Source organism: Podarcis liolepis, assembly GCF_965112155.1.
Source record: "Podarcis liolepis genome assembly, chromosome: 2".
Classification (NCBI taxonomy): domain Eukaryota; kingdom Metazoa; phylum Chordata; class Lepidosauria; order Squamata; family Lacertidae; genus Podarcis; species Podarcis liolepis.
Window position 1 is genome coordinate 98,151,810 of NC_139555.1, and position 12,390 is coordinate 98,164,199.

Consider the following 12,390-nt stretch of genomic DNA (forward strand, 5'->3'; position numbering starts at 1 on the left):
GTGTGAGGGGAAGGAAGGAAGGAACTGCACGGACGTGTGGCTCATTTCGTTCCTGGTCCAGATTGGGATAATTACATCTGAATTTACCGTAAGTCTTTAATCTTAATATGTAGGAATTCAGTCTGACACTAAGAAAGCATGCCTGACTGGTTAGAGCATGGTGCTGATGACTCCAAGGTTGCCAGTTTGACTGCTGTCCATTGGACCTAACCCTAAGTTAACTATAGTCTAACATCATTGAGAAATATGGAGAAACTCCCACATTTGACTGGTTTAGGAGCCCAGCTGCATGTCCAGATGAGATGTCCTTCTCTACTCAGTGATTCTGCAGAAAGTAGAATGGAGGGGGAGTTGCTGCACTACAGTTCCCATCAGTGTGCATGCTGGCTGGGGATGATGGGAACTGCCATCCAAGATCTGGTGCCCACTGAGCTGGCAAAGGCTGAGCTGGGGAAACATTGGGAAGAGAATCTAGGGCATTGGCTGGTTTTCTACACACCCAATGTTCTCCTTTTCGGAATGAAGAGCCCATTTCCTTATACAGAGGCTAGCTAGCCCATTAGGACACTGTGGGTGGTATTCAACTGAATTCTTGCTTGAGTACAAGGATTAGTGCAAGTGCAATGGGATTTCTCTCCTCTTCTCCCCACCACAACATCCCCCAAACTGCTCTAGAGGGTTGGAGGGAACCCAGAACAGATATCAGGTGCACACAGGTAGAGGAACGTGGGAGAATGTTCCATTCTTGCACTGATGGGATGTTCACTTTCATGCTACGTTGAAGACAACTCTTTATTTCAATCTTGGAAAGGATACTCCAGAGCTGTGTCCCATTAACCCTTTTCATTTCCCCCTCAGTTTATAGGCCACAAAAATGTACTCCATGCTCTGCTGCCACTTTGTTTACTATTTTACTTGCATTCCTTCCCAAGGTCCCTCTGGACAAAACTCAAAAAAAGTAGATCCGATGTACACTGCAGCCCAAGTGTGCGGCAGCTCTCTGCCCAAAGCACATTAAGGAGTCTCCGGCACTGTTTTAATGCTAAACTAAGTTTGGCTCCAGAGAATGACTCTGTTTATAGCATTTGAAGTTAGGGGAAGATGTGAAATCCCAGAAGAAGGCAGAAACCTTGCTCTTAGCGAATCTCAGTTTCATGACAGGCTGGAAAGGGAAACATTAAAAACAGGGGGGGGGGGCAACAAAAACCATAAAACTAAAACTGAAGGAGGAGAAAAGATCAAACCATCCTGGTAACTAAAAGGAAGATATACATGTCTTGAGAGGAAATACACCCAGTGATCCCTTTTAGTGCACGGTATGGGACGCAGGTGGCACTGTGGGTTAAACCACAGAGCCTAGGACTTGCCGATCAGAAGGTCGGCGGTTCGAATCCCCGCGATGGGGTGAGCTCCCGTTGCTCGGTCCCAGCTCCTGCCAACCTAGCAGTTCGAAAACACGTCAAAGTGCAAGTAGATAAATGGGTACCGCTCTGGCGGGAAGGTAAACGACATTTTCGTGCACTGCTTGGTTCACCAGAAGTGGCTTACTCATGCTGGCCACATGACCCAGAAGCTGTACGCTGGCTCCCTCGGCCAGTAAAGCAAGATGAGCACCGCAACCCTAGAGTCAGTCACGATTGGGCCTAATGGTCAGGGGTCCTTTTACCTTTTACCTTTATTAAACCATGGTTTATTAAGGTTATTAAACCATGGCTTTGTGTTATGCTAGTCACATAAGCCCATGACCAGGAAAAAGGGGAGGAAGAGCCCAAGAGGCATCAGCACCTATAGGATGCTGATGAACCCTGATAAGCCACTTCAAGCACAGCAGCTGGCCAGGATTGCTGGTGTCACCAGATTCTGCCTTTGATTCATTTTTGGCCTGCCCAGTTTTGTTCTGGCTCTAGACTTAGCTGGAGCAGATCAAAGATCCATCTAGACCATTACATTGCGTCCAACAGGAGCCAACCAGATGTCTGAAGGATGCTCAAAGGGACATCACAAAGGAATAGTTTTGTCTGCTCTCCCCCAGCAGCTAGCATTCAGAGGTATGCTGGTTCCAAAGCTGGAAGTCGCCTCCAGCCAATGTGATAACTATTTGTTAAATATTCCAATCTCCTTTTTTCAAGCTATCTAAGGAAGTGGCCTTTACCACACACTGAGTTAATTCGATGATCTGTCATGTAAACTAGAGACATACAAATCCATCAGTTTTGGTTTCTTTTGCTTTCTCACTTTGCCATCATAATCCCCCCCCCACCCCAATTTCTGCACAAGTTTGTGATTTGTGTGTGTGTGTGTTTTTAAGTCGGCACGGAAACTTGTACACGCTTTGAGGGGAATTTCTCCTAATCTGCAATTTTTTGCGCATGATTTTACCAATACATGCAGTGTAGAAAGTTGTTTTCCCCGATATAATGCATTTTTGAATGTCATTTCCCCATAAGACATGCTTCTTTGTACACAAAATTCAGAGAAATGTGGATTTCAAAGGATAGCCGCATACTGGTTTATGTAGCAGTTTGGGAAACATGAATTAGGTAGGTCTGCATTAAGATTTTATGATGCAAACTTAATGTATTGCTCCCCCATCCACAATACACACAATCTCGCTCCCCCCACCACAAAATAACTGTCAAGGGTCTGCCTCTGATTTAGTTCTGCTCCTGGTACCCACTGCCAGGACACCAGTATTTTTGACATCACAGGTGAACAATTTGGAGCTATAGTCAGGTTTAAAGGTAAATTTGGCTTCTGAGATGTTATCCTTTTGATACTTGAAAACTGTTTGTGAAACGTCTTGTTACTCTATTTGGGACTGAAGCGAAGAAATTAAAGTCATTTGTCCTAGTTTATTCATTTTTAGTGAGTAGCAGGCTCACATTCCCCTTCATGTTCCTTGCCCTTTTATTTCTAACATCCCTTGGTAGTTGTCACTCCTTGTAGATTTGCCTTTCTACTTGAAGCTTTACATGTTTGCTGTGTAGCATTGCACATATCTTCAGCAGAATCATTCTCATTTTCCACACACACCTTTTCCCCCTGTATTAGAAAGCCTTTGTATGGCCATGATGATTTAAAAATACAATGACTCTGGGTCCGTTGCAGTTTTGCAACTTTGTGTTCTCAAGCATCCAACCCACTCACTTCTAGGGCTCTGGAGGAGTTGGTTGAAACCTGCAGAGTCTCTCTAGCAGTTCAGATGAACTATTTGTGAAATGAATCCATGAGAAGCCCAAGACAGACATGGGGAAATGATTTAGCAGGCATCAGAATATTCAGATGGGTTCTGGTAAATAGAGGCCATTGGAAGGGATTGGGTCGAAACCTGAATTGCAAATACTCTGATGTGTGACTAAAATGCAATACATAAACAATACAAAAATGCAAATATCTTGCACTTAATTGTAAGAGCTAATTCACACAGTCCAAATCAGTTCCACAAACCACCTTCAGCCTCTTATTTAACCAGGAGAACATTCTGTATGTGAGGTGGAGAATTCCCACGATTGCACCAGGAGGTTTCACCTTGTGCATTGGGATTTTAGAGTATGCTCTATTCATGTTGCTTGTTATTATTTATTAAATTTCTTTGCCACCCTTCATCCAAGGATCACAGGGTGGTTTACAATATAAAAACACAAAAATGCATAATGTAGTAGCAACCAAAGCAATACCCCCCCCCCATCACCACACCAAGTTTATCACTCTACAGCCTACAGGTGACTCAGCCTATTTCCATCCTATCTTACTTTCAAATGGGTTCACTCCTAAATCCATTTCTTCTCATTTCTGCATAAATATGCAATTTTCACTTGACAACTCACATTTCATTATATAGTTAAATGTATGGTTTCTCTCAAAACGTATTTTCTCTTGAGAACCTATATTTCTGGATACATTATTGTGTGTGTGTGTGTTTAACTGATAAGTGCACCACAACATTCAAAGTGCAAAACCTGATTGAGATCTACATTCTAATCCTCACATCAGTTAGGGAGGTTTGGATCGGGGTACTTCATTTCAGAAATGACAAAGACTGAATTCATCAAACACACCTATTTTATAGTAAGATTGATGCCTACGCTGGATGTCTCACAATTCTTGTTAGGATTGCTTACAACAAGCTTGTAAAGAGTCACTTTCTATCCCTTCCTGGGCTCTTAAATGATGCGACAACAACTGGTTGAACATCACAATGCATCGAACATCACAATGCACCACCTTCCAAATTGACCTTTATGATGTGTTCCATCTCCATGCCATGCTGAAGTGGCACAGGTGTGCAGGAGAGGACAAGAAAGAGGAAAATGCTATAGCCACCTGGACAAAGAATGCCCAAGAAAACTCAATTCACATGAGTTCATATTTGTTTGGGGCCCTTTTCAGATCACTAGTAACATTCTAATCTGGAACTTCTAGAGCAGGCACATCCAACTCTCTAGAGACTGCTATCTACTCCGAGTATAATAAAGCTGGCATTGATCTACCAATTGTCATTGTTGTTGAGCTTTCTTTAGGGGGTGAGACCAGAGCTGCTGATTTTTTTTGGGGGGGGGGAGAGGCCAGAGTTCTTGAGCTTTTGGGGGGAAATAATGGCCAGTGTTGTGGAGCTTTCTTTTAGGAAGGGCTGGCACAAGTTGTTAAGCTTCTTTTAGGGGGGCTGAGAAGAGTTATTAAGCTTTTTGGGGTGAAGATTGCATAAAATCACTAGCACAAAATTCTGCTGCCCTCTATCCTTCCCACACTCTGACGCCGATGCAGGGAATTCAACCTTTCTAAGCAGTGACGGTGCCAGCAATGGAACACAGCACCAGGGGCGCAGCGCAGCATGCTCACTCATAGGAAACCAGCCAATCACTTTTTTATCTCCTGCGATCAACCGGGAGCACCCTGATGATCTACCTGTCGATCGTGGTCGACCAGTTGGACATTGCTGTTCTAGAGCATATGATTCATGTCAGAAATGCCTTACAGTGGCGCAGTCCTGGGGCAGTTAACGCCTGTGCTGCCATACTCTCTCCCCACACCACCCCCAAAAAAGTTTTGAGTTGCATCCAGTGAAGTGTCCCATTGGTGCAAGGACTTCAGCTTATGCAAAAGAACTTCCCGTCCCTCCTCAACTCCCCATGCAACCCCCAGATCTCCTCCCAAGTGTTGGGGGGAGTTACCTGAATATATGCATATGGTGGGAGGAGAGGGAAGTTCTGCTGGAGAGGGAAGTGTCTGGACGGGACAACGTGGTTGGATACAACCCATAATCATTTGCTATTATAGCTTCAAGGCAGGGGCAGCAATCAAGGTGAAGAAACTAGTCCAAGCACAAAACAAGGCAATAGTTAAGGAAATCAAATCACACTCCACATGGCTGTAGAGAAGCATGTGTGACATCACCCAAATCTCCTGTCCAAGCTTGTTTTGTAGAACCACCAGAACAGCACTGGCAGGGCATCAGTCAGTGGCACCCTGGGATTCCCTGGATAAGGGCCACATGTCTTTGTGATTTTAAACCTAGCAAAAAAACATTTAAACTCACCATATTCCCCATGTTCTTAGTTTCAATATCACCAACCTAGCCATCCACTTGGAGAAATGGTTTCTCTATGCAGCGCTATTTAAAGCCAAATTCAAGAGCACTAGATTAAGTCCACTAAATCATGTGATATTTAAAATGCTGCACACTGTGGTCTTTAAAGGAGATCTTCCATTTATCAAGTCAAGGAGGTTGAAGACATAGTGAGACTTGTCTTCCTTAATTTCCCCACGCTCTTGTCAAGCTTTTAAAAATTATTTGGAAGGCCTCATACAAATTAAAGACCCCCACCAAGAATTATGGACTGAACCGCCATAAAGTGCTGGGAGATTGTGATAGTTGGGGTGGAGGTATGCTAGACAATTAATTACAGTTGTGTGTGTTTTCACCTTATTAAAAATAGAAAAGGCCTTCTAGTACAACAGTATGAAATTAGAAAATTATGCATCGATTCATCTTCTCCAGTTTTTATTCACTCTTCTCCCCCCCTCCCCTTGATGCAGTGTTTTAATCTTCCTTAAACAGTGGCTAACTCAAAGTGGCTAACTCAAAGTAAATGATGCATTCCTAATAATATAAATATGAAAAATAGAAATCGCTTGAGGACTGCAGCTGAATATATTAAAAACTCTGCTCATTTTCATCATTAACACATTTCCATTTCCTTTTTCTTCATGTTGTGCAACACTCCCCAACCACCACCACTTGCATTCTCAAATAAGACGACAAATTCACAGATTAGATAGATAGATAGATAGATAGATAGATAGATAGATAGATAGATAGAATTTCTGTATTGTGACAAAAGAAATCTCATAAGAACCTCTAACTCTGTCTTCCTAAGGGACTCTCAGTGTATCTTCTCCTATCCAGACATGGAACAACCTGAATCAATGGTGAGCATTTCCATCAAATTCCACTCATCTGTCAACGTAGTGGCTTATTTCTTGAGAGACTGAAATTGGCTGCCTGGGCTCAGAAGACCATCAATCTTACTCATGTAGGGTGCAGGCTGCCTGCCTCAGAAAGTCTCGCAAGAGGGAAAGCTCTGCTGTTCCTAAGCAGGTGATGAGGCAGCTGTAAAGCCTTCACTCTGTATCACAGCCCCTGCGAAAGATATGTCATATTTCCCATTTTCCCCAATACTTTGTATGCACCCCATGCCGTGCTCTTCTAGCTTCATAAAGGAGGTGATTTTTCAAGCTTAGGCAAATGCTGCCAGCCACCGGAAGGTCTATCCCTCTTTCCTTTCTTTTTTTCTCATCATGTCACTTGTTTCAACTGATTGTGCAAAAATGAGATTGCATTTTCCCTTTGACTATTTATACATACAGTGGCTTGTTTGTCCATTGTGCTGCCATTGGTGGCAAATAGCTGGCACCTTTCTGTTTCAGTGGGTGCTTTGTTTCCTTCTCTTGATGGCTCTGAGAGGAAGACATGCATACTGGTTGTCCTACCTGCCTCCAATCAATTACAATGACAGTTAGTGAAGCAATCGATTGCGCACCCTAGAGCAAAATGTATAGGAGATCCACAACACACAGAATGGCATGGGTATATAAGACATAAGAGTAGAACTGTGCTCCTGTGCAACTCTGATTCAAGGGCTGTATCTAGAGGAAGCTATCAATGAGCAATTTCACCGAAATACTTTTGGGCAAACCTTCCCTTTTGTTTCTAAGATTCTTAAGCTATTACTTCCAGGTCTGAAGGACAGCTATGAAGAAAAAGGAACCCTTTTCCTCACCCACATCAGATTGAATAAAGACGTTGACATCTATTGGAGCCAAAAGTGATATTCTCAAAATCTGCAGAGCATGATTACCCATCATCACTACACACATTTCATCTTTGAAACTCTAAGAGAGAGAAAAGGGGGGTGGGAAGCTCACCACATCCTATGAGCAGTGGCCAGTTCATCAGCCTTCTCATATTGCATTGTATGCACATGGGTCATTTCCTGGACAGTAAGCCCATGAAGCAAGTTCCAAATGAATGGTCAGCTTTGAAATATTACATTGTTGATTTCCATCTGAGGAACGTCAATGCGACACAATGCCTTAGACGCAATCTTACCTTAATAAATTTCTATTACCGACACCAAAATCCTCTTTTTTTTTGCACCTTTCAGCCATGGAGCATCCTTGGAAACATGACATGCTTTACCACCAGAAATACCGTTCGCCTTATCATACCACGATCACAAATAGCAGCGTTCGACAAAAATGCAGCATCGTTCACACTTGGCATAACCATCCCAGGAACAATAAGTGGTTACATAAGGCTTGAATTAAGGGGCTTCCTGGAGGCATGGCTTAGGTTGCAATCCTAAACACGTTTACCAGGGCATAAACATCACCGAATACAGGGGGACATACTTCTGAGTAAAAGGGCTGAGATTCTGCTGCAACATTGCCAAGCGGGTCTCCTCACATTCTAGAATTCACCCTGCATGTGGCAGTAAAGGATAATGCATAGTTATTGGTAGGTGGGTGTTTTGAGTTTTTTGTCTCCGTCCACAGATGTAAGAGAAAATAAGTTACTAAAATAGGCATGTGATTATCTGTCCTTTTCTCATCTGAATGCAAACACTGGGCCCCCTGTCTTTTCTTTTTCTTGCAGGGAGGGGAGACTTGTGCCTCAATTCGCAAATGTACAGGAAATAAAAGTGCTCAAAGTTATATAACTGCATGATTTCTCCACAGGAGAAAGAAATCTTATTCTCTTACCACACAGTGCAAAAGGAATCTACAGTATAATCTAAAGAGCTTTCCCATGCCAATTTGAGGAAACTGACAGGAACACACACACCTCCCCCCCCAAAAAAATAGGTTGTGATTTTCCACGGCAGGAGAGCAAATGTTTGGTTGATTTCATTGTCATGCAAGGAAGCAGCTCGTATAATGTCAGGGGTGGAACAGTTTAATCCCCATTGCATCAATATACAGTATAGGCTCATACATGAGGCTGCACAGAGGAGCATCCTTGTAACTGGTCCTACCTGGTCTGTGCAGAGGATGCTGCTGGAAGGTGTGGTGAAGTGAGCCCTGACAGAGCAGCATGGCACAGGCACTTATCCACAAATACAGGACCCAGGACATTGCAGAGACCATGGCCGTTCTCTAAAGGAAATAGTAGACAACAATTAGCACCCACTGCAAGTGAATCCACATTCTGCTTCCATTCGGATGCTATGTGCATCTGGACAATGTTGGAAGGAAGGTAGAGGGGGGGGATGTTTCCCCACCTCAATTCCCCCCCCCTTTCCTCCAGACTGCCAGTTGTCATGTGACAAAGGAGTGCGTCCAAAGGAATGCAAGGAAGCTGCCTGCTTCGAGATTAACTTTTAATAATTCAGGGGCATAAATGAAAGCAGTGCTAAAAGAAGCCCAAGGTTAACAGGAAACCAAGGTGCTGATGGAGGAGGTCTAAGCCTACCAAAGCTCGTGTCACAACGGACGTGTCAGTTCCATGGGACAGTCTTAAGGCAGAAGCTAAGAAATCCACACTCCATTTCATTCTTTAATTGCACTTTCAAGGTGTGATCAGAAACACTCTAGGCAAGTATATCTCCAATGAGTAACTCTGTTTCGTGATATGGGCGTGCAAAGCATGCAAGCAAATCGCTTGGGCGTACAAGATTTTTGAGAGTGAATCCATCCTGCAAAATAGCAACAACGTGGAACGTAGTGGGTGCCGTCGCAGGGTGCCATTCACGCTTTCCTAGTCAATGGAAATGGACCAGGAAAACTGGGCATTGTAGCTGGAACATGCTACTGCCAAATCTCACAGCATTAAGGTGCCTGTGCAATCACAGAGAGATTAATATAGATGAGCCCTCTCAGAACTTCATAAAGCACGTTGTAAATAGTAACTTGACATCCAGTGCCAAGACACATTTCAAGCAAACTCTGCCTTGACAATCTGGCAAGTCTAATCTCTCTCCGGCAGGGGCTGCATCGTTTTTAACTTCTAAGGCCATTAATTTTTAATTGCAGTGTTGTCTGCTAAGCAAAGTAATTGTTTCTCAGAACTCTGTTCTATCAGTCCATACACACACAGCTTCCTTTTCTTTTGTGTCTCGTCTAAAGAAAACTTGTAGGACTAGACTGAATTTCCTGAGTAATGGAGGAAGGGCGGAGGACTGATCTATTCAGAAATCAATTTGTATCGAAAATAGAAAGGAATCCTCATTACCAAAGCAAGAGATCTCTCTCTGCTAGGGCGACATACGCCATCACTTGATACCTCTCTGGCACTGGACATTTCCACACACACTCACACACCCCTTGTAAACTTTACAAGTTTAACAGCCTCTCCTCTAAGCCTTCAAGGATCGCCAGATTTCCAAGGCTTGGCTAAGCTGCGCTCCATCCAGTTCTTTTAACAACACCTTCTGCTGCATTCCACATTGCCAAATTAATCAAACTTCAGGCATGCTCCTTAGTCAGCCAATGACAAGATGGCATTTTCTATCTAATAATCCAATCAGATGTACATCTTTTTTTCCCCCCAGAGGAAGGGAGAAAAGACATTCAAGCTCAAATAAACATCTTTTATCTCTCATGCAGAACAACTCACACACACACACACACACACACACACACACTTGAAGGTTGGGCTTACAAGTATTAAAAAAAAAACCAGAAGTGATCTATCCTCACGGTTGGTTAACAATTGAAATCACTGCCAGTGGCAGATCAGTCACGGAGTATAAGTGTCAAGTGCGAGACATGGACATCATTGTTCTTTTTTTTTTTTTTTTTTGAATTTTTAGGCATGTTCTTTGTAAGAGGCTCTTTTTGAGGGGGGAAATGGGGAGGGAGGAAGCTGAATGGATCAAACACAAGTTTCCAGCTCCAAAGGAGAAGCATAATTAACAACCAAATTGCAAAACATAATTTTCACCAGCGGGATGCCCTTTTACTCTCTGCTCTGTGTTTCTGATGTACTCACCCAGCACATATATATAATTAGTTGTTTCCTTCTCCCTGCTGTTTACTTTTGGCTTACCTTCCTCCTCCCCCCCTCTTTTATTTCCTTAAACCTCAGCAACAAAAGCACCACACACAGCCAGCCCTTCCCTTCCAAGCCCCTCACAAATGCACTTCTGGGTGGATTTCAAAGAGATGGATGCCCCTCCCTCTTTTCGTTTGGAAAGCATATATACACACACACACACACACACACACACACACATATATATATATATATGAATGGTGTGTGTGTGTGTGTGTATCTGATGCAATCAGCAAATACATTTAAAGGGGGAAAGAGGCTTCCCTCTCCACTGGGGCTGATTTTCCAAGCAGAGTAGTCTTTTAAACAGCGGGGAAAGACAGGAAAAAAAACTTCTCCTGCTGATCTCTTCGCATTCTCTCTCTTTTCAGGCAGCATTTCTAGAGTGAGGACTTTTCAAACCCCCCCCCCCGCCCCCCAGCGTTCACCATCCATCTTCAAACAACATTATTGGTATGAACTTTTCTCCAGAGCCAACATTTCCCTTTGCTAACCTTTCTTCCCTGGGTTTGATGCTCTGACCCTCTCTCTCTCTCTCTCTCTCTCTCTCATCCGAATAACAATAGCAACAATTTTTATTATTATTATTACTGATACATATAGGTATATTTCTTTGACATTCGTTCGGCGGGAGGATCCCGAGAAGTCCTCCGAGCAGCTCCGTCCTTACCTGAGGATTCCAACCCAAAGCACAGTGCCCGGTTCGCGTTCATTGGAAAGACTGGACACTTTCCCCCAAAAAATCCATCTGCACCACAACACGGGATCGTGCAGTTTCGCCCGGCAATCTTCGACAGCAGCCTTTCTTGAGGACGCACGAAAACGAAACCGGGGATTGGTTTGTGTCTCGGTGTCCTCGTTGGCAATCCTATTCCAAGAGTAAGGAAGACATCTAGGCTCTCTCGCTCTCTCCCTGTCTCTCTCTCTCTCTCTCTCTCCTAGGCTGTCAGAAAAGTAGCCAAGCTTTGAGAGGTGGAAAGCCTGTCATTTTCACCTTTAAATCATCTCGGAGCGACACCTTCTGCTCGATGAGACCTTTCAAGTGATCTTGAGATAATTCGTAGGCTTCCAGGGCACTTAGAGAGGAGGATCGGTGGATGTTTAATGACACGCCAGCCCACCCCTCTCTCTCCTTTTTTTACCTCCACCCTCTCTCCCCTTTCCTATATATATGTATCTCTCTCTCTCCAATGCACTCAGAGCGGAGTAAGAGCAGATGTACGTAGGAAAAGCGCAGATCGCCTATACAGCGCGGTGTAAGTACCGAAGAGTCTATTTCAATGCATTCCCCGGCTGGGGGGAAAGTATCACATGTCTTTAAAGGGACACGGCCCCTCTTCTGGCAGACGGGAGCCTCCGGCTGACTCACCTGCCCAGCCCAGCCCAGCCCTCCCCTTGGAACGCCTGCGGAAGGAAGGTGTTTGGAAACACCGGGAGGGTCCCTAAATCTGGCTGCCACCCTAATCTCTGCAAGTCTCTCTTCTTCCTCCTCCTCCTGCTCCACCGCCACCAAAGAGAAGGGAGGAGTTTTGAATCCGCTCGAGATTGGGCAGGGAAGCACCTACAGTCCAATGTGGGAAGACAACTTTTCTTCTTCTTCTTCTTTAAGCAAAGGCGGGTACCCAAAATAGTCATCAGATGCGGGGGTGTCATTCATATATATACGGAGCCTTTGTCGGTATTGCAGGGAAGGCTGAGAATTTTCGCTTAGCAATGCTGACCATCTTCTGAAAAACTGCACGAACAAACCTTTTTCTTTTTTCCGTTTTTGGAGGATCTTAAAAGATCTACGGGTTTTGCTGTGGCATAAAAGCATATTTTTGAGAGTGCTGGAACCT

At 44.0% G+C, this 12,390-nt stretch overlaps 1 protein-coding gene across 1 annotated transcript in view; it reads right to left on the reverse strand.

Annotated features, from left to right (window-relative positions):
* Positions 1–12,125, reverse strand: part of TAFA1 (TAFA chemokine like family member 1) — a 336,718-nt gene extending 324,593 nt beyond the window's left edge. The window contains exons 1-2 of the mRNA XM_083493615.1: positions 11,223–12,125; positions 8,535–8,655 (exon numbers count right to left, since the gene is read on the reverse strand). Of these exons, the coding sequence (XP_083349741.1) occupies positions 8,535–8,646 (112 nt within the window). The 5' untranslated portion in view covers positions 8,647–8,655; positions 11,223–12,125. The remainder of the gene's footprint in view (positions 1–8,534; positions 8,656–11,222) is intronic.
* Positions 12,126–12,390: the final 265 nt, after the last annotated feature.